At 42.0% G+C, this 23277-nt stretch overlaps 1 protein-coding gene across 1 annotated transcript; it reads left to right on the forward strand.

Annotated features, from left to right (window-relative positions):
- Positions 1-5379: 5379 nt before the first annotated feature.
- Positions 5380-21101, forward strand: LOC121922230 (keratin, type II cuticular Hb5-like). The gene is made up of 9 exons (XM_042451363.1): positions 5380-5859; positions 9786-9994; positions 11299-11359; positions 14256-14351; positions 15685-15849; positions 16831-16956; positions 18311-18531; positions 20680-20711; positions 20818-21101. The coding sequence occupies exons 1-9, from the start codon at positions 5380-5382 to the stop codon at positions 21099-21101; spliced, it is 1674 nt and encodes a 557-aa protein (XP_042307297.1).
- Positions 21102-23277: the final 2176 nt, after the last annotated feature.

The following is a 23277-nucleotide window of genomic DNA, read 5'->3' on the forward strand; positions in this document are numbered from 1 at the left end:
CACTAAGGATTCTGTATGACCTGTTATGGGAGGTGTGTGTGTGTGTGGGGGGGGTGACACTATGAGTTGCTGCACTGAGTGACACCAGCCCTAGTGATGCCTCTGCAACTGTGGCTACATTTCCAACATTTAGTCAGGTCACAAAATCTGGCTTGGTGGGTACAGAACTGAGCCTTCTTTCAGGGCTGACCCACATTCAGAATTCTGTGTAAATATGCATGAAAACATATATTTACATATATGTCATTGTGCTTATTCAAGTTTTTGAATGGAAATTGGAAATGGAACAGTTTGTATGTATGAATGTGTGTCCATCAAAACTTATCCTGAGTTATTTAGGGTCCTTTATAGAAATAAGCACATTGAAATAGAGCAGGCATAGTATAAATAGACTGAGTATTGGACTATGACTCTGGGGACCAGGGTTTGAATCCCTCATAGCCATGGAAACTCATTGGGTGACCTTGGGCAAGTCACCTTCTCCAAGCCTCAGAAGAAGGCAAAGGTAAACCTCCACTGATGTCTCCACTAAATACAGACATGATGCTAGGTGGTTCTTATATCCCACTGCTGTATTTGATACAGAACTGGGGAGCAGGAAAGGAAAACATTAATGTACTCACCCCTTTTATTTCGCCCAAGTACTTCTAGTAGGGAGAAGTTTAAGAACATTAGCTGCCATCCTGTTGGGAAGTTATGCCATTGTAACCCAATTTATGATTGTGTACAGCATGGTGGTTTGAGTGTTGGATTACAACTCCAGAGACCAGAATTCAATCCCTGCTTGACCACAAAACCCACTGGGTGACCCTGGACAAGTCACATTATCTCAGCCTCAGAAGAAGACAAAGGCACACATCCTCTGAATAAATTTTGCCAAGAAAACATGTGGTAAATTCATCTCAGGGTCACCATAAGTCAGAAATGTCTTGAAGGCACACAACAACAACTATAACTGTTGAGATATTTATTCCTTGGGAAATATGTTTTCATTTATATTCTAGATTTATCAGGAAATCCTCTCTCTGTGTGTATGTGTGATAGGAACAGTACATTTTGTTGTTGTTGTTGTTGTGTGCCTTCAAGTTATTTCCAACTTATGGAAAGCCTAAGGTGAACTTCTCATGGGGTTTTCTTGACAAGATTTGTTCAGAGGTTTGCCATTGCCTTCTGTTGAGGCTGAGAGAGTGTGACTTGCCCAAGGTCACCCAGTGGATTTCCATGGCAGAACTGGGGTCCAGAGTCATAGTCCAACACTCAAAACACTAAACCACACTGGCTCTAACAGTATACTTGAGATATTATTTACCTCAAATAAAAAACTTAAATTCAAAATAACATTAGCCTTAAAACAGCAGCAACAACCACTGCCACTGTTATCATCACTTGGAAGTACACTCATCCCTCCATATTTGCAGATTTGATATTTGTGGATTTGATTAATATGTTCTCTTTAGGAATACCTAGGTCCTCCAGTGCAACTCTGTGGTCAACTTTAACTAAAAGTTGCACTGAAAGACCTAGAGATTCCTAGAAAGAACACTCTACTAGGCATTTGTAGCTCCTCCAGAGAAGTTCTATGGTCAGTATCTGTCAGACATTGACCACAGAGTTGCACTGGAGGACCTAGAGATTTCTAGGGAGGTGTCCTCTTAGATAAAAACATGGCATTTTTGTTATTTGCGGTTTTTCCATATTCACGGGGATCTTCTGCCCCTAACCCTAGTGAATATGGAGGGACAAGTGTAATTCATTTGGAAACAACTACAGTAATTACAAATTGTTGCTGCCTTCAAGTCATTTCCGACTTATTGAAACCCCAAGGTGAACCTATCATGGAGTTTTCTTGGCAAGTTTTATCAGTCTCTCTCTCTCTCTCTCTCTCTCTCTCTCTGTGAGTGTGTGTGTGTGTGTGCATGTGCCCCATTGCCATCCTCTATGGCTGAGAAAGTGTAACTTGCCCAAGGTCACCCAGTGGGTTCAGCTCACTGAGCCGGGATTTGAATTCTGGTCTCCAGAGTCATAGTCCAATGCTCAAACACTATATCATATGGGCTCTCACTTATAATTAACATTCTAGTAATAAATGTATAACTACACCAGATTGTGATTGTAAGCTAATGAGCAATATGCAATATAATGAGTTATACTGTTATGCAACTAACTGTTAGGTCTACAGCTACAATAATGGAGTCTCACTAAGCAGCAGAGGTGGCATATCTCTTAGTGCTAAGGTTGTTCATGTTGCTGCCTTGGAGCTCTGCCATAGGCACTGAGGAGACAATGAGGTGGGCAGGTAGTGTGTCAGTTTTGTGCCATAGTTTGTTTGTTTGTTTGTTTGTTTGTTTGTTTTCATTTCATTTTATGCCATCTTTCTTCCAAAAAGAGACCCAAGGTGGCTCACAAGATAAAACATTAAAAAAAAATTAAAATAACACAGTTAAAACAGTATAAAATTAAGATTAAAAACATACAAAAGTTAAAACACAGCTACCCCACATAAAAGCCACTCTGCCATGATTTTAAAAAGCCTGCCTGAATAAAAATGTTTTTATTTGCCAGCGAAAGGCCAGCAGGGAGGGGTCAGCCTAGCCTCCTGAGGAAGGCAGTTCCAGAGAGTGGGAGCAGCCACTGAGAAGGGTCTCTATCATGTCCTTACCAAGCGAGCCTGGGATCTTGGCAGGACCAAGGGAAAGTCTTCTCCTGAAGATCCTAGGAATCTAACAGATTCATAGAGTTCATAGTTTTCTTGGGATATTTCTTCAGAGAGGGCATGCCATTGCCATTCTCTGAAAGGGAGAGAGTGTGACTTGCCCAAGGTCACTCAGTGGCCTCCAGAGTCATAGTCCAACACTCAAACCACTGCACCACAGTTAGTGACACTTATTTTAAAATTAGGCATGTTCTCTTCCCCATGTAATGCCCAACACTGAAAATAAATTATTTGTCATAACCAGAGGTGTGTGTACTTCTGGGCCTTTCTGGTTCTGTTTTCTGGCAGTCCCTGAAACCTCTGGAGCAGTAGTTCTCAAACTTTGGTTCTCCAGATGTTTTGGATTTCAGCTCCCAGAATTCCTGATTGTTAGCCAAACTGGCTATGGTTTCTGGGAGTTGAAGTCCAAACACCTTTGGGAAACACTGCTCTGAGGGGTCCCAAGGAGCTGACAACCCCAATCCTCAACCATGAAACTTTCCATGGGCACACTAGCAGAGGAAGTTGACTTGGGCTGGAAGTATTCAGAGTATGGAAAATACATTTTTGGGTACTACATTACCCAGAACATTCCAGCCAGTGGCTGTGCCAGATAATTTGAGGAGTCATCCCAAAAACCCACTTGTGGAGTGAAAAGTGGCATTCACATATTTGGGCTGGATCTTGGGCTTGTGGGGGGGAAAGATGGAGGATATTGAGTTTATGGGGTTGGGGTGAGGGGAGAAGAAATGCATCCCTCAGAGCCAGTACAGAGCCCACACACACACCAGGTTTGTCAGTGGCCATCTTGGCTTTGGCGGGTGGAAGCTACAACAACTTACTAGACGAACTGTTTGGATAAGAAATAATTGGATACCATTATTATTATTATTATTATTATTATTATTAATACCTCGCTGTTCAGCCAAAAAGCTATCAGAGCAGCTTACAAATTGTTAATTAGACATTTCCCTGCCCTCAGGCTTACAATCTAAAAAGACAAGACACAAAAGGAGAAGGGAATCGCAGTGGGGAAGGGGAAAAGTCCAGCAGATCTTCTCTCCCTCTGAGTCCTGGACCATGACAGATGGACTGGAGGGAGGACCCTTCCTCTTACTCTAATTAGGCCCGAAGCAGCTGGCCTGCCCTTCTCTCCCTCTGGATGGTGAATGGAGGGAGGGCCTTCTTCTTTTCAGGTAAGGCCTGATGGAGCTGGCTTGCCCTTCTCTCCCTTTGGATGATAGTGGATGGAGGGAGGGCCTTCTTCTTTTCTTTTCTTTTCTTTTCTTTTCTTTTCTTTTCTTATTATGCAAACTTTAAAAAAATCACAAGTGCCTGCATAAGTAATGTTCAAGTGGAAAATATCATATGAAGAGTAGACTTAGACTTGGGAAAAGGAGGAATAAAGATAAAAAGAAGGAACATCAACAATCTAAGATATGTGGATGACACCAAACTATAGCAGAAAATATCATAAATTTGGAACAATTATGAAGGAAGGTAAAAGAAGAATGGGTAAAGGCAGGCTTAATGCTGAACATAAAGAAACCAAAAATAATGACTACGGATGATTTACATAAATTCAACCTAGACAAAGAGGAAATTAAAATAGTAAAAGATTTGTCATAGCTTGGATCAAGCATCGATCAGAAGAAGACTAGGAATGGGTAGGGCTGCTATGAACGATCTAGAAAAGATCCCAAAGAGTAAAGATATACAACGGAGCCCTAAAGTCAAAATCATCAAAATCATTGTATTCCCCATTACCATGTACAGATGTGAGAGCTGGACCGAGAAGAAAGTGGATAAGAAGAAAATCAATTCATTTGAGAACTGGTGCCAGAGGAATGCTGAGGATACTGTGGACACCCAAAAAGACAAACCACTGGGTTCTTGAGCAGATCAAGCCAGATCTCTCTCTCTGGAAACCAAGATGATCAAACTGAGGCTGTCATACTTTGGCTACATCATGAGAAGGAATGAATCATTAGACAAGACAATAATGCTAGGAAAGGTGGAGGGAAGCAGTAAGAGAGGAAGAGCACATGCTAGATGGATGGACTCAATTTGGGAGGACAGGAATTAAGTTACAGGATCAAAGTGGAGACAGGAAGTCTTGGAGGTGTTTCATCCAAAGGGTCGTCGTGGGCCAGAGATGACTCAAAGGCAGTTACCACCAATAACAGTGCCTCAGTTTGATCCTGTCCCCCAAAATGTGATTGTTCCAAGTTCTGTTTTTTGTTTTGTTTTGTTTTGAAATGAGGTTGTTGGGTTTTAAACAGATTGCCTTTCCTGATGTTGAATTTTCAGAGTCTCCCACCCTGTCCAACTGAATCATTAATGCCCGGTCCACTACAGAAACCAGAAAAACTGGGGGGGGGGGGATATGAGTAGTGTTTTGTTTTTTCTTTAGGCAGGGCATTTTCGATTATGACTGTTAGCATACAGAGTATCATTTATAGACTCTATAAGCTACACTTTCCCTTCTTTTATGAAGCAAAAGCAAAGCCTTTGAAGCTCATAAATGCTAGATTTTTTTCTGATCTCCCCATGATGAAGCAACCAAGCCCAGATCCCCAAAGAAATATAAAGGCCAAGCTCTTTTCGGACAGAATCAGACTGTTTCTCACTGGCCCTTCCTGCATTCTTACCCTCTTTGTTTTGCAAACACATTCTCTAGAGAAGCAATGTCTTCTTCCCCGAGCCCTGGAAAGAGACCTAGTAGCTTCACATCTTGCTCAGCTTTCCTCCCATCAATTGGGAGCAGAAACCACCTTGGTTTTCCTTCTACTTCCAAGGGATATCACTCTGGTTTAAAGGGAGCTGGTTACTTTAGCAGCCAAAGTCTGAGTGGATCCAGCTCTCATGGACCTAGGATCGCAGGGGGTAGCTACCATTCTGCAAGATATGGATATGGCCAACGGGGAATTGGCCCAGGATATGGCAACTCTGGTGCTGGATATGGTTACAGTTTGTTTAGCTCTTATGGACTCAATCAAGCTGGGCATGGTACAACTGGTAATCCCTCCATCACACCAGTAACTTGTAATAAGGCTTTGCTGCAACCTCTCAATCTAGAGATCAACTCATCAGCTCAAGCAGTGAAATGCCAAGAGAAGAACCAACTCCAGTGCCTGAACAGCAAGTTTGCCTGTTTCATTGACAAGGTAAGAAGGAAAGAAGTCCTCTACTTTATAGATTGGAGAAGAAATTCATTTTGGTTTCATATCTATGCAAACTCACAGGATTTGGCACATTTGAAGCCATATGCAAGGCAAATTTTATTTGTTCAGCAACACGTTGTTGTTGTTGTTGTTGTTGTTGTTGTGTGACTTCAAGTAATTTCTGACTTATGGTAACCCTAAGGTGAAGCTATCATGGTGTTTTCTTGGCAAGATTTGTTCAAAGGAAGTTTGCCATTGCCTTCCCCTGAGGCTGAGAGCATATGACTTGCCCATAGTCACCCAGTGGGTTTCATTGGTGAGTGGGGAATTGAATCCTGGTGTCCAGAGTCGTAGTCCAATGCTTAAATTACTACACCATGCTGATTAGTCTTCTCAAAATTTCACCATAGCATTATCCACTTTTTAAAAATGCATACAAAAATGTGCCAGTGGCAGAAATAAAAGTGAAAATCCAATATAGTTGGGAAACTGTTTGCAAAAACGTATCTGTTGGGGAAAACATTATACAAAAATGCATCCACACAAGCCAGTGCAATTTTTCACTTTATATAAAAATGCATCCATACAAGCAAGTTTAAATTTCCACTTGAAGTTGGCGGGGGGAGGGGATCTTAAAATTGGGGAGTAATCAAATTAAATGGTGCAAAAAGTTGGGGAGGAATCAGCCTTAGGAATAGCTGGACTTTAGATTGGAAAAATCTGTTTTTAAAGTGTTGTTTTAATGTGTGTGTGTGTGTGTGTGTGTTGTGAGCCACCTTGGGTCCCAACTTGGGAAAAGGCAGGATAAAAATAAAATCATAGAATCATAGAGTTGGAATCATAGTGCTATAATTGCATAGTGTGGAAGGCTCTGGCTCTCTTTCAATTTGTTTTCAGTGTTTTATATATACAAATGCAGTTTTTGGGGGGAGGGATTAGAAACAAATGAGAAGCAAATGACTGACTGGTATGTTTTAAGGATCTGATGTTGATGCAGCTAGTGTAGAGCAATGGCGTCACTTGCTAGGGTGTCACACAGTTGGAAGGTGTCACCTGGGATTGGAAGGATGTGATGCCCTGCAATGGAGCAGCCAAGCAGGGTGCACATCTGCCCCTCCTGCACAGAAGGCAAAGGACGGCCTAACCAGATGTCACCCTTCCTCTGGAGTATCAGCTGGAGTGATCACACACACACACACACACAGACACAGACACACAACACCATTGGTGTAGATTCAAGACAGACAGATATGTCAGTTTTGGTTTCTATACATTTTTTATTTTTCCAGTTTTGTCTGATCCTTTCCCAACTTTTTATAGCCTTAAATTTGATTTATCTCAAATTTTAAGATTTTTCCTCAATTTTTTTTACCGCCAAGCCATAAATTCACTGAGTGACCTTGAGCTATTCACTCTCTCTAAGCCTGACTTACCTCACAGGATTCTTGGGAAGACACCTTGATCTCACCAGAGGAAAGGCATTAATGGCAGGTGATGGCTTCAATGTCAATGTGGTGCTGAATTCACTCTGGGTATTAGTCTGAACTTTAAGGAAGGTATTCAAGATGAGGACCTGTATCCCCCAGGTTCAGTGTCTTGGAAAATTCCTTTAAAAGTGGAAGTAAAACCCAGAGTAGATTCACTGCTCTGTTCCTCCATGAAAGCCACCAACTGCCGCTGAAAGGAATAACTAAATGAATGTAACTAATTCATAAAGAACTTAATTATGTCTGGGCTTTACCACTTGAAAAATACTTGATTTTCAGATTAATTACATAACTACTTACCATTGACTATGCTCTCTGGGACTTCTGGAAATTCAAGTCCAAAATGTCTGTAGAACCAAAGTTTTCCTACCCTTGTCTTAGAGTTTTGGATTTTAGTAATTAATATTTGGTTGACTGAATGTCCTGGTAGTCTGGTGCCATGGGATCAGAACAGTGTGATTTCAGGCAATTCACTCATTCTCAAGACTGACGTATTTAAAGGATGTTGGAGAAGAAAAACGTGTCAGTCTTTGGAAATCGGCCCTAACCTCCACTCTGCATGCATTTCTTTTGTGGTCTTGGGCAAGTCACATCAAGTCCAGTATTGTGCCAGAACTCTGGGAAAAACTAGCAAACAGTACATTGAGTCAACCATTGTCTCTTTTTGCTCATAATCACTCATCACTTCATCCAGCATCAGATGGATGCTGAAAAATGTATATCATTTTACATGCAAAATTTGGAGGAGTGTGCAACCAGGCAGGTGAATAGATTCTAGTGTTCATCCAGGGAGTAAAAATTTGATCAGTGTATTTTAAAAAAATGAACAAAACAATTTTCCCCCTCCAGTTTGAGCAACAAATTCCTATATAATTTCTCTGTAGTAATAATTTCTCCGAAGAGAAAAATATATTAAAATATATTTTTTATTTTTTTATTTAAAAAAGGTTTCCTAAATGTTGCAACAAGTGAGAGTCTTTGCAGTTTGGGGCTTATTCTGAGGAACAAAGACATGTGGGTTTTTGCATACAAAACACCTTTTTCTCTGCAGAAGTATTATTTTCTGTGAAAGGATATTATTTTCTGCACAGAAAATGTTCTTTTCTATACAGGAAACCAGATTTCTGTTCATTTAAAAAAAAATGAATTGTTTTGCACAGAACAGTTTCCAAAGGGTGATTAGTCTTCAACACTTGTACAGTTTTAAGTGATTTCCCAGAAGCAAGGACAAAAATGGTTCATTCTTGCTTTTATTTACTCCTGATTTTACCGACTTTGTACAGCGCTGTGTATAATTACAGCGCTATAGAAATAAAGTTTAATAATAATAATAATAATAATAATAATAATGAGAGAATTAAATGTATGATGATTAAGATCACTGGTCTGTAGCATCTGATATTCAGGGTTATGCTGCTTATGAACATGGAGGTTTTCTTTTACTTCTCATGGCCATGAGGCTTTCATGAGGAAAATAATACTCCTGGTTGCATGATTGATCCATCAGCATTTCGTTTCTGCCTTGAGTGAATGCATCCCTTTCTAAGGAGCACTGCCTCCACTATTGAAAAGCATGAGGAAGGAAATTGTACAAGACTATCACATATACAGGACTGAATCCTATTCTTAGTCCTAACTAGAGTCAACCCACTGCATCAATAGGACTTAACATAAGTGTAGACTCTGTTGTTGTTGTTGTTGTTGTTGTTGTTGTTGTTGTTGTGTGCCTTCAAGTCATTTTTGACTTATGGCGACCCTGAGGTGCACCTATCTTGAGGTTTTCTTGACAAGATTTTTTCGGAGGAGGTTTGCCATTGCCTTCCCCTGAGGCTGAGAGCATGTCACTTGCCCAAGGTCACCCAGTAGGTTTCATGACCAAGCAGGGAATTGAACCCTGTTCTCCACAATGGTAATCTAACATTCAAACCACTATGCCATATAGACTTACCCAGTTACTATTAATTCAATGAGTCAGTTATTGTAGTTGGGAACAATAAACAGACCATGATCAGGTCAGCTCTACTATTAGAGAGGCTGAATTAAACAACTGACAGAAGTTCCCAATCATCTTCATTTATTGGAAGGCAGAGCACCAGATTCCACATGTCCTTTCTTCTTTGTACCCCCCTGCCCCCCCCCCTCACACATCAGCCCATTGCTTGTTTTGTGGTATAGGATACTGTCCTGTCAACTGGCAGCCTATTATTCACCTACTCCACAGGGAATGGGAAGGAGATGCCCTCTTGTAGGCAGCAAAATGTATTGGGCTAACCCAGGGTAAAGATGCATGAAATTTGGATTATTTACTATTTCAGCAAAGATTTCTCCCTCATTTGGATAATACTGTTAACTGTGCAAGAAACCAAAGAAAGAACATCAATGTGCTGGCTGTTCTTGGAAATGTCCCCACCAATCATTTCTGCTCCTATCCATTTACTGTAGGTTCGATTCCTGGAGCAGCACAACATGATGCTGAAGACCAAATGGGATTTCTTGAAAGAAAAGAAGCGCCAGAAAAGCAACATGGAGCCCCTATTTCACGAATACATCAGTATACTAAAGAAGGAACTGGAGTGTCTTCAGTGGGAGAGGAATCAGCTGCAGGTGGAAATGAACAATTGGAGAGATACAATGGAAGGGAACAAGAAGAAGTGAGCAACAGGGGTGGATTAAATGTTATGTTAAGTACTCTGAAAGAAGGGTGCTCCAGCACAATAGCAACTACTTTGCTTCAATTATCTAGAGCTTCACTGTATGTAACATACTTACTGACAGATTGTCCAGTTGGCCATTTATCATGGAAGGACAGGGTGAACCAAAGGGTCTTTGTGAATTATTCACTGAATTTCTCAGACAAGGCAGAAGAAGGTATAGGGGGGAAATCTCAAACCTACAAAAGAAGAGTGTAAGGACATGAAGGAATAGCAGGGGATAGATTGGCAAAATATAATGCTGAAGAGTTTGACCCAGGGGATTATGATGAGATGGCTAAAGGCAAGTGCCTGCAAGGAAATAAAAACTGGAGGAAAAAAAACAGAAAGAAGAGAGGTGTGTAGTGAGAAGCTGCAAACATTAGTAAAGCTGGAATTGATTCACATTGGTTTTGAAGAGGTAGGCAGGGAACACAACACAGAATTGATTAAAAACACAGAACAAGTGAAAATGGGGAAGAGCAGCTATACAGTTGGCCCGCCCCATACGCAGGCTTCCCATACACGGACATGATGTCACACGGAAAGGAAGCCCCGTTTAGATGAATGGTGCACGTGCCTGTAGCATGCACGCTACACCACACATAGGAGTGCCCCATTCACCTAAATGGGTCTTGAGTATGCGCAGAATTCACTTTATGTGAGGGGTCCGGAATGGATCCCCCGCATAAAGCAAGGGTCAGCTGTACTGTGAATGGACACTGTTGATCTGCTATTAGAAGCCTTCTGCACGGTAGCATCTTGGGAGGCAAGTGGGGAGCAGAGATAAGAGCAGAGTATGGAAAAATTACTTTTTTGAATCACCACTCCCAGATCTATACACCCTTACCAGCATATCCAGTGACCATGTTATTTTTGGTCCAAAAAAGTAATTTTTCCAAGCTCTGAACTTAATAAAGTATACTATAACTGGTCCTCTTTGAAAGGGTCAGATTACAGCTTTCACAATGCTGGGTAGGAATGATGGGTCCTTCAATCCCTCCAGTTCAATCCATGAAGAAGACAGCTTTACCAAATCCAGCTTTACCAAATCTATGCATTCAGGTACATGCATTATATTTTTTCAGGCCTTGCACGCAATAGGATGCAGCATGATAGTTTGACAATGCAATCTAACACATGTTTACAGAAAAATAATTTCCTATGGGTTCAACAGGTCTTACCCCTGATCATGTGGATACAGGATTATTGCCTAATTATTATTAGTTCCTTACTAATACATAAACTCTTGCTAATCTTCCCAGATATGAAGAAGAATACAATAGGAGAGCCAGTGCTGAAAATGAATATGTGATACTTAAAAAGGCAAGTAGTGGCTAAAATACATTTTTGATAACCACCTTGGACTTCAGTCTGGAGAGCCAACATGGTATAATATCTGTAGAGTAAATGAGAGAGTCCTGGATTCAGAATTGAGCAATTAATCATAATACCAGCCAAATCTATGTCAGGAAAAGGTTGTGATGCCATCTTGGTCTGTTTGTGGGGTGTGTTTTTCTTGAAAAAATGTATCTTATACACAAAACCAAATGCATTTTGCACAGAAATAATGAAATTTGCACCAAAACTTTTTTTTAAAAAAGTGCAAAGACTCTAATATTCTCATCCAGTGAGGAAAGACAAAATCTTTTCAGATTTTACATTTGTGTATGTTAGAACAAAATATAGAAGAATTTAGATATTATCAGCCCTTTTGAACAGCTGACTGAAGGAAGTTAGGTGGAAAAGGGACAGAAACTTCAATTCCCTATGGAGGCCCAAGGATTGGTCCCATTCATAGAATGTGTTGGAAGAGGTCTTTCTAGATGGGTGCCGCTATTACGATGTCACAACTGCGCCGCCTCTAAATGGGGTGCCTATAGCGCCCTTTCAGCGGCGCCAGAAGGAGCTCCGAAATGGAAGGAGCTCTGAGCGGCCCCTTTCTCTTGTTCCCCGCCGCTGTCGGGGTGTCCTTGGGGCATGAAGCCCCAAGGACACCCCTTTCCAGGCCGCGGGGAAGCGGCCTTTTGCCGCTTCCCTGTGGCCTGGAAAAGCGGCGGATCAGGGCCTCATGGATGCTGCTGTGGCAGCTGAGGCCCTGATCCGTCGGGGAAAGATGCAGGTGCAGGCTGCCCCAAAGGGGCAGTCTGTACAGCGCCTATGACTATATTTTGAAATGGGCTGAAATTTCAAAGGTTCAAAATCTTGTTCAGTATGTGCTGAGCACATATACATACTAGTATATGTGTGTGATACTATGCTGCAGTTGTACCACTCTTGTACAACCAGTGGCAGAGCATATGACAATGACTTCACACTTGCCTACTGCAGAAGAGTACTTTCATTTGCACACCCCTGATAAGATGTCTAATCTTGCACAACCTCCAAGACAGTGGTATCATTTCCATCCTGATATTTTGTCATTAACAGCCCTTTAGATGGCTCCAACTCATGGTGATCCTGTGAAGGAGACATCTCCAAGACCCGCTGTCCTGTACTGCTCTACTTAGGTCTTGTTATTTCAGGCCCATGACCTTCCTGATTGAGTCTATCCATTAGGTGTGCAGTCTTCCTCTCTTTCTACTGCCTTCTACCTTCCCTAGCATTATCGCCTTTTGTAGTGACTCATGCCTTCTCATGATGTGGCCAAAGTACAACAGCTTCAGTTTTGTCATCTTGGCTTCTGGGGATTGTTCAGGCTTGATTTGTTCAAAGACCCATTTGCTTGTCTCTTTGGCTGTCCACAGCATCCTTAGCACTTTTCTTCAGCACCACATCTCAAATGAGTTGATTTTCTTTCTGCTGGCTTTATTCACTGTCCATCTCCCACATCCATACATGGTGATGGAGAATACAATGGATTGCATGAGTCTAACTTTTGAGCTCAGCTGTATATGTTTACACTTTAGGATCTTGTCTAGTTCTTTCATTGCTGCTCTTCCCATTCTTGGACATCTTCTTATTTCTTGATTGAAATCTCAATTCTGATAAATGTTTCATCTAAGGTATGGGAAATCTTCAATGATTTCAATTTTCCCATCATCTAGGTTGAGTTTATGTAGATCATCCATAGTTATTATTTTTGTTTTCTTTATGTTCAGCAGCAAGCCTGCCTTTGCACTTTCTTCCTTGACCTACCTTAGTAGTTATCCCAAGTTTATGATGTTTTTCGCTAATAGTATAGTATTATCTGCATATTGTTAAAGTTCCTTCTTCCTGTCTTCATTCATCCTTCTTCTGAGTCCAAACCTATTCTTCATATGATATTTTCTGTGTACTAGTTGAGCAGGTAGGGTACTAGAATGCAGCTTTGCCTGAGCCCCTTGCCAATTGGAAACCATTCTGTTTCTCTATGTTCTGGCCTAACAGTAGCCTCCTGTCCTAAGTACTGATTTCTCATCAGGACTATCACTTGTAGTGGCATACTCATATCTTTAACAGCATTCCATACCTTTTCATAATCTATGCAATCAAAGGCTTTCCTATAGTCTATAACAGTGATGGCAAAGCTTTTAGAGGCTGAATGCCCAACTGCAACTCAAAATCCACTTAATTATCACAAAGTGCCATGTCCCTCTGGCTTTCTAGTAAGAAACTCTGGCAAACTCTGTGCTGGGGCAACAGCACACATGCTCACAGAGAGGGCTCTGAGTGCCACCTCTGGCATGCGTGCCATAGGTTCGCCACCACTGGTCTATAAAAACATGCTGATTTTCTTCTGAAATTCCTTTGTGCTCTCCATTAACCATCGTATGTTTGTAATGTGGTCCCAAGTGCCTCTTCTTTTTCTGAATCCTGATTGCATCTCTGGGATTTCATTCTTCATATATGATTGGAATCAGTGATGCAGAATTTTGAGCATATTTTATTTGTGTCGGAAATTAATGTTGTGTTCCTATAGTTGCTGCAGTCTTTTGTATCTCAAAATCACCAGCAGCATTGTGAAAAATGACTGTTAAGGATCCATACATTTCAGATTTTGTGGAATTGTGTAGATGGGATAAGTTTTGAGTGGCTGAATTTTTAAGTCACATACATTCTACTGGGCAAGCAATACCATGCATTAACAGTTCTTTCTTTCTTTCTTTCTTTCTTTCTTTCTTTCTCAAATGTATTGGGCTGAGTACAAATTTGATCTTTTCACATTTGGAGATTTTAGTGAATGTTGAATTTTAGTTAAAATTTGCTCCACCATCATTAAACATGTTTTTTCTTCCTCTAGGAAGTGGATTGTGTTTTTATGGACAAGTCAGAGAAAGAAGCCAAAGTGGAGACCCTGATGCAAGACATTTGCTTTTTCAAAACTAGCTTTGAGGAGGTAACAGCAACACATTAGTACATTAAATAATCCTCCATCACCACTCTAGGAAAGTAGCTTCATGTGTTTTTCTCACAAACAGTTATGTAAGATGAGAGGGAGGGGGCAAAGTGCAAATCCTGGGAACCACCTACAGCCCCCAAGGATGGAGCTAGAGCACTAAAAGTGGTGTAAAACAGCATTAGTTCTACACTACAGATGTACACTGTACCCATGGGAAAGGTAACCCTCCCATATTCCAAACTCAGCTTTCCTCTTCAAGGCTTCATCTGTACTACAAAAATAATGTAGTTTGACACCACTTTAAGTACTATCAAATGGAATCCTGGAAGTTGTTTTTTTACAAGGTCTTTAGCCTTCTCTGCCAATGAGTAGTGGAGCCTCATAAAACTACAAATCCCAGGATTCTGTAGGATGTAGCCATGACAGTTAACGTAGTGTCAAGTTGCATTATTTCTACAGTATAGGACAAAAGGGTGAATTTCTTCTGCACTGTGTAGTTTCATGTAGTATTTAGAGTCCTCAGCAAGGGAGTTCCTCTGGGGCCTCTGACCAAACTACAAATCCCAGGATTCCATAGCATGGAACTATGACTGTTAAAGTAGAACCACAGTGTTGTAGCTGTGTGAAAGGGCTCTAGGAAGTCACTGGGCTTTGATATTTACAGTATAAATATGTTGCAGGGGCCCTCACATTGTTAAGCAATGGACTTCTAGCAACTATCAGCGCTTTTTTGGGGTGGGAGGGAGGGAGTAGCATTTTTGGCAATCTGTCTAACCCTCAATGTCTCTCAGAGACAGAAAATTGCTCCCTTCAGTCACCAACCATAAGTTCCTAGGATTCATTGAAATAAATGGAATGTCCGTATAAGTTATTATATATAGGCTCTGGGGAGGCAAAACCAGATTAAGGTAGTTAGAGCCCTGGAGTAAAAACAATGACTAATTTGGGCCCATATGCATACCCTCTTAACAGATGAAAACTAGGGCACATATGGCCATGCAGCATCAGAATGTGATCAAGAAAGAGTAGACAATCTAAGAGAAAATGAAACAGTCTGATTATGCCTGAACCTACTGGGAAGGACAAGATTCCACCCTCCTCCCCTGCTAAATTAAATACTTGTTCAGTGATGGAAATACATTGGGTGACCTTGGGCAAGTCACATTGTCCCAGCCTCAGAAGAAGACAAAGGCAAACCTCCTCTGATACAGAAATCTTGCCAAGAAAACCTGCCATAAGACTTGAAGGCCTTTAACAACAACAAAAGAACTGAGTTGTGAAAGCAAGACAGTCCAATAGCATCAGGTGAAATACTTTGTGTTCTCTGCAGGAAATCTGTGAGCTACAGTCATCTATTTCAGACACCTCTGTCACAGTGAAAATGGACAACAGCCGAGACCTGGATGTGGCTTGCATCATTGAAGAGTTCCGCTGTCGGTATGAAGACATTTCATCCCGGAGTCGAGCAGAGGCCGAGGCTTGGTGTCAATGCCAGGTATGTTGATTTCAGTATCCCTAGTATGAGTATCTTTGCAAATACAATGCCCATGCTTTGCCACTGAGCTGAAGGTGTCGCATGTGAATTCTGATTAAATATATACAGCAATTTTAAGGGTTGGACTACTTATTATTATTATTATTATTATTATTATGTTTATGTTTATGTTTATTTATATCCCACCTTCCTCCCAATACAGAGACTCAAGGCATCCATGCAGCAGGGTTGTCATTAGAATGGCTTCCCTGTGTTGTATTTTACCCTTATGCAGTCAACACAGCACTAGAGTGAGAGATCTCTGGGTTTCCAGGTTCTGTTGGTCTATAGTTTCTGCAGCTCCTGACCATTGGCTATGTTGGCTACAGCTGATGTGAGCTGAGATCCAACAGCATTTGGAAGCCAGAGATTCCTCGCCTCCAATGAACAGGAATGTACAAATAGACCAGAATCATATTGGTGAGTCCCGACTAGAGTAAAACCAATTGGATCAATTGTTCAATGACGATTCAACACTTATGTCAATCCCAGGAATTCAGTGGGTCTGCTCTAGATGGAACTACCAAGGATTACAGCTCAGGGATAAACTAAACATTTTGTTGTGGAAAAAGCTGCAGGTTCAGTGCTCCATATATTCATGTGGATTTCTGGTGCACTGATCGTTTTTTGTTCTTGTTAACTGCCATCAAGTTGACTTTGACTTATGGCAACTGTATGAATGAGAGACTTCTAAGCCAACCTATCATTAACCACTCTGCTCATGTCTTGAAGACTCAGGGCCATAGTTTCCTTGATTGAGTCTATCTATCTGGAATGCAGTCCCTAAACAAATATTATCTTTTTAGTGAGTCATGTCTTGTCATGATATGGCCAAAGTATGACAGTTTCAATTTAGTCATATTGTCTTCTAGGAATTGTTCAGGCTTGGTTTGTTTGAGGACCTGTTGATACTTTGTTCATCTGTAACTTCTTCCACTGCAGTATCAGGAACTGAAGACCACAGCTGCCAAACACTGTGACAACCTCCGCAATTTCAAAGATGAACTTGACGAACTGACCCGGACAGTTCAGAGATTGCAAGCTGAAATCTGCAATGTTAAAGCCCAGGTAACCAGGGACTTAAATCCATCAACAGTGCTACACTAGTTGCTATCTTTATTATGCTACTATACCATGGGATGGTTTTCTGGCTATTGTATTTCTAAATAACATGTTATCAAGCTAGTGAAGGGATATATTATTGGGGAACTACTGGGCTTGTATTGGCCTATAGAAAGAAGTAGGCTGATTCAAACATTCTCACTCTGCTAGATGACACAAGGCCCATTAGAGCCAGCTGCCATGCAAGGATGATCTTGTCCCTACTGATTCCATGGCAAGCAAAAGAGACCAAATATTCTACTTTGCTTTTTGGAAAATTGTAGTAGAATTTTCTATTTCATTTTTGGTTTCAGGTTATCATTCTGTTCAATATCATTTTAGGCTATGGAGAGAATTTTTCTGTCTGCAATGTTCTGGTTTTCTATATGGTGGGTGATACATTGTTTCTTCCTAAATCCCCAGGTAGTAATGGTAATCCTGGGAGTTAAATCTCAAAGAAGAACCTATTCCAAGCTTTGGTCATTTTTCATGGGAAGCATTCACCTATTCCTTCACTGCCCACTAGTAGCATGAAAAGGGACTTAATTATGTAAACAAAGTGGCCATGGGAATAGGGGTCCCTCTTGGACACATCAGTTCTGGTGATATTTCCAATAATGAGAAATGGGCTGCCTTCACATTTTAAGTTTACGTCTTCTAGAACTTGAACACAGAACCAAACACACTTGTCAGTCACAAATCTGTATATTTTTGAGCTTTAAAAAACCTTCACAAAAAATAGAAATTTATGTATGAAGCATAAATACGATAATCCCAAAGATGAGAGCTTCAGTGGAAGGGAACACAAGATGTGTATGCATTGCTCATTTCCAATATTGTCTAACAAGAAGAGAGGTGAATCTGGCACAAGGCATGGAACACACCTGACCATATTGTCACAGGCCTGGGAATTTGCCATTCACAAGTTGTTAGAGGTTTTCCTATGTAATTTCCTGGTGGCGCAGTGGTTAAATTCCTGTACTGCAGCCACTCACTTAAAACCATAAGGTTGCAAGTTCAATACCAGCGAAAGGGCTCAAGCTTGATTCAGGCTTGCATCCTTCCGAGGTCGCTAAAATGAGTACCCAGATTGTTGAGGGCAATTAGCTTACAGTTGTAAACCGCTTAGACACTGTTAGTTCAGTATGAAGCGGTATATAAATGAAGCTGTTTGTTTGTTTGTTTGTTTGTTTGTGATAAGGCCCTGAGTTCAGTATAGGTGGTATGGATATTCATCTCTCTGTGTTAATGGTATGGCACCTTGCTCTTGTCTGTTCCCCTCCTTGTTTCTTGCCTCTTCTCTGTTTCCCATGCCCTACAGCGCTGCAAACTGGAAGAGGGGGTGGCTGGAGCAGAGGAGCGTGGGGAGATGGCCGTGAAAGATGCCAAATGCAAGCTGTTGAATCTGGAGGATGCTCTGCACAAGGCCAAGCAAGACATGGCTTGCCAGCTACGGGAGTATCAGGAATTAATGAATCTCAAGCTGGCCCTAGATATTGAGATTGCCACCTACAGAAAACTTTTGGAAGGTGAAGAATACAGGTAAAAGAGATGTTTCTGGAAACAACAGGAGGGCTATTTATGAGGCTCTGCTGGAATATCAAAGTAAAGTCGTTGGCAGTGTATTAGCAGGCAGCAGATGGAAATGTTAGGCTTGTTTGGAACTGTTGATAAAGTGAGACAGTATGGCATGGTGATTTGAATTTTGAACAAGGACTCTGAGAGACCCAGATTCAAATTCCTGCTCAGCCATCAATATCCTTGGCAACTCACACTCCCTCAGCCTCAGGGGAGGGCAATGGCAAACCTTCTCTGAACAAATCTTGCAGAGAAGACTCTGTCATAGGTTTGCCTTAGGATTGTCATAAGTCAGAAATACCTTGAAGGCATACAGTGACAACAACAAGTTGAGAAGGTGCTCAAATCTGAACAAGACCTCAATACTGAAAACTGCAAAGAGTAGGCACATTGGCCCCTCCAGTATTTCATATGTTTTCTTGCAGTAAATCTGACACATGTCTATTCTGTACACCCAAAGCTGTATACAAGTACAGTGGAGTTTGATTCCAGGACCTCCCATGGATACCAAACTCCATGGATGCTCAAGTCCCATTAAGAACTAAGCAGAGGAAGTGGTGGTGGTGGTGATTTTCTTCTTAAGAATTTACTACTGAAGCTTGTGTTTAATGTTATCTATTTGTGAACTCTTAATATTTCTGCTGTCTGGACAGTGCAGCTTTCTTCTTTAAATGCCCAGGTAACTCCAGCTGATATAGGTGTACATGTGTCTGCAGTGGTGGAGTACAGGGTTGAAAATGATGCAGTCGTCCAGATGCTGTTGGACTACAATGCCTATCAGCCCCAGTCAGCATAGCTAATGGTAGCAAAATGCTGGGAACTGTAATCTAACAACATCTAGAGGGCTATGTAAGCCCAGCCCACCAGGTAGGAGCACATTCTGAAGTGCAAGCGTCTATCATGTCAGTGCTCATAGCTCCCCCTCCCAACCCTGGAGAGTCCAAAAATGCAGATGGCAGTGTGGATCCAACCCAACAAACCAATTCTAGCATTTTATCTCTGCCAGCTACAGGTCTTTTTTGACAGTTGGTAGAGACTGCCATAAAGCGTTGTATTCGCGCCGATACTAAGGTTAGGGAGCGCACACCAACCACATGCTCCCTAACCCTAGTACGTGTGGACAGTGCCATCGTTACACAGCGCCATACACACGGGGCATGTGACGATGACATCACGCATGTGTCGCGTTCAAATAGAGTGGCACATGTGTAACGTCTCCACGCCACCCCAGGCCGCTTACGGTGGCCTGGCTACAGCCTGGGAAGGGGCTCCGAAATGGAGCTCCTTCTTGTCGTGCACATCGTTCCTGCGGCAACCAAACAGCCACGGGAACAATGCCAAGGGGAAAGAGGCAGGTGGCCCCTTTCTCCCATGGCTGTGACTCCTGGGGTGTCGCTTTTTGTCACTTCTCTGTGGCCTGGAAAAATGGCAGATTGGGGCCGCAGGGCTGCTGGTGAGGCTGCCCTGGCCCCAATCCAGAGTGAAAAGAGGCGGTGCAGGCCGGCTCTTTGGGGCGGTCTGTGCTGCGCCTTAATTAGTCTCAATTGCCCATTCAAAACTAAGTATGTTGCAGTACATCAGGCGGGATTGCTCATAGTGACTCCACCACCATGAGGCAGTGAATCCTCTCTGAATTGTACTGCTGTTTCTCCTGCAGCTGCTCCAAGTTGTAGGAAGCCCTGTTAGTGTTGAACCTCTGAAGAGACAGGACTCAGGCCTGACAGATTTCCACCAGCTGTCCCCCTGACAACAGGGATAGCTTTTACCAAGGTACTGTTGTAAGAAAAGTACATCTTCTCAAACTGGTGTGAGGAATGCGGCTAGGTTTAGAGGTAAGACAGAAATCTGAGCAGGATAACCAAGAAGAGTATCAACCCTGCAGATCAAAACATCCCACCACTTTGACTCTTCCAGCCCTGACTCCACTGTTACAGTGCCTGTCAGGTTATAAATCCACATTCTGCTGCTATATGTTTTAGGTCATTTGGTAGAACCCCACACATGGCTCTGTAGCCTCACCATATACAGCAGAGTGCAGATATGAAACTGCTTGTGAACTGGGTCTTCATCTTCAGCTGCTGAGATTTTTCACTCTGTTTTTTCCCCCTTCAGAATTGGTGATGGAGAATGTGCTGTGAACATCTGTAAGTAACTCAGGGAGACCCCCTTTCCCCAAATTGTTCCTGCTAATTTCCTTCATTCTGGTGCATTCTTCCTGTAAACCTCACTGTGTGGTCCTTCTCTTCCCAGCCGTGCAAAAGAGTCAGGGGGCTGTCGTGTGCAACAGTGATCTCACCAGTGAGCCAGGGAGAGGGGGAAGTATTCGGATGAATGGAAGAGACTCTTGCAGCCCTGGAGGCTTCAAACGAGGCTTGTCGCCGGGTGGTGCCCCCTGTGCAGATCCAGATCCACCAGATGGAGACATGTGTAGCCCTCCTCCACCACCACAACCGCATGAAATTGTCATCCCAATTGGGAAGGGCCCTAGTGGGATTTCTGGAACTGCACCAGTTCCTTGTGCCTCAAGAGGGTAAAGCTAGACAGAGGTTTCCTAGCACAGAGAAGCTTAAAGAGTTGTAGTGATATGTCAAAACATAACCATGTTAGTCTGTTACAGTCTAAAGAGATATAAAGAAATTAAGTATCACCTTTGAGTCTAATTGAAAGAAAGAAATTTCTAGCATAAGCATTTGTGGATTCCAGTCCACTTTTTCCAAGGACTTCTAAATAGTTCTGTCAGTGTTCTGAGCTTGAGTCAGCAATTTTCCATCTCTAGATAATCCCAGTGCCTCTTAGTCTTGCTATCTAATCTCAAATCAATTTCAGTTCAGAGTATGCCTGAAGTAAACTCTACATGTCACCAGGATCCTGATTGCATGGGCCAGAATACTCTGGGAGCAGTCTGGAGCATTCTGGCCCCAAATCTGCCTCAATATCCCCCATTATCTGGGGCTCTTCATTACGACACCAGGTGCCACCACAGCAAGTCACTTGCTCTGAGGTCAGAATGAGACTCCCATTATCAATCACATGTTTAGGTAACTTCCATGTGAAGGACTTGTGCCGGAGGCAGTGGCCATAACAAGTGACACAGCAGGACTCATTGTAAACAGCCACCTAGTGTCGCAGTGAAGAACTCTCGATTTTTCCAGATCTTCCAGGAAGAGAATGATAAAACAAGAGTCCCTAGCTGTTCCAGGGCTTTCCTAAACACTTATTACAGTGGATGTTGCTTATTTCAGGGTAAATGAAAAGTCATGTTGCAATTGCTAAAATGCTGCAATATATTGAGACTTTACTATTTGTGAAGTCAAAGGTTTTCATGGCTGGCTTTGGGTTTTTCAGGCTATGAGGCTGTGTTCTAGAAGAGTTTATTCCTGATGTTTCACCAGTGGCTGTGGCTGGCATCTTCAGAGAATGCTGGCATGGAAGAGAGTGGTGTATATATACTGTTGGCTGAGAGGAGGTGATTTATATGTTAATCTATGTATTTTTCTATGGTTGAATGGACAAGCAAATCAAGCAAATCTATACAGGGACCACCAAATGCAGTGTTCAAACATGAACATGAGAAACACTGTAAACTGGGGCCAACCAGAAAAATCAGCAGTAGCAGAATACGTTATATACCACTTTGAGCATAAAATGCTGTTTGAAAACACTGAATTTCTGGACCATGCCAACAGCTAACAGATCAGAATGCACAGGGAAGCCATTGAAATTTATAAACACCGGAACAATTTCAACAGGAAACCCTTAAAGTAAACAAAGTTTGGCTACCAGTCCTGAAAAACACCAAAATCTAGCACCAGGAAATACAAATGACAACCACCCAGGGTGAGGGGGGGTTCCCAGCAGATAATGGATTATTAAATAAATGGACACCTTGTAGGCCTTATCATTCAACAATAAAACAATACACAGATTAACATGTAAATCGCTTCCTCTCAACCAACAGTATATATACACCACTCTCTTCAATGCCAGCATTCTCTGAAGATGCCACCCACAGCTGCTGGAGAAACGTCAGGAATAAAAACTCTTCTAGAACACAGTCTCATAGCTTGTAAAACCCACAAAAAACAATAGTTTACTATTTCTTTTTTTAAAAGTAATACTATGTCTGCATGATCATTGAAAAGAGGGGAAACCTTTTTAGTTGCAAGGACTTGGAGACATCAGAGTGGGGCACGCTCTACCCCCAAGACCTGCCCTTTCCTCTGATATCATCAAGGCTCCGTCTTCCTCATTTTCTCTGTGACGTGATTTTCCAAGCATCAGCCAAAGCATCTTGTATGGTGCTTGCCATTCCAAATGATTGAATATGAAAACATGATTCTTTTTTAACATGGATATCTTTCTGTCCCAATTGGGCGTAATGAGCAGTGTGAGTGGGGAAATCTAATTGTTTTCTCCAATAAGTGATGACTAAGATTCTCCCCTGGCCACCATTTCCCCTGTGCCTTTCATACCAGAAGGACTGGCAGTGGAGGGGGAAGCCCCACTGCTCTCTCTAGTCAGTGATCACCATTAATAGGTGAAATTCTCTGCTGTGCTTTGTCTGTCCCAGCTAGGAAGTTATACAGTATTTCCCATTTCAGTTGGAAAAGCTTGGAGGCAGGAGTGGGAATTTGGGAGAGGGACTTCCCCACAGTGTTTGCAGGCCAGATGAGATCTGAGACCAGAGGTTTCTTTGATTTAGAAATATAC

Source organism: Sceloporus undulatus, chromosome 2, assembly GCF_019175285.1.
Source record: "Sceloporus undulatus isolate JIND9_A2432 ecotype Alabama chromosome 2, SceUnd_v1.1, whole genome shotgun sequence".
Lineage (NCBI taxonomy): Eukaryota > Metazoa > Chordata > Lepidosauria > Squamata > Phrynosomatidae > Sceloporus > Sceloporus undulatus.

Coding starts and splice junctions, on each gene's coding strand:
- LOC121922230 (XM_042451363.1), top strand. CDS start 5,380: ATGTCTTCTTCCCCGAGCCCTGGAAAGAGACCTAGTAGCTTCACATCT. Junction 9,995..11,298: donor ATGGAAGGGAACAAGAAGAA/GTGAGCAACAGG, acceptor TAATCTTCCCAG/ATATGAAGAAGAATACAATA. Junction 11,360..14,255: donor AATATGTGATACTTAAAAAG/GCAAGTAGTGGC, acceptor TTCTTCCTCTAG/GAAGTGGATTGTGTTTTTAT.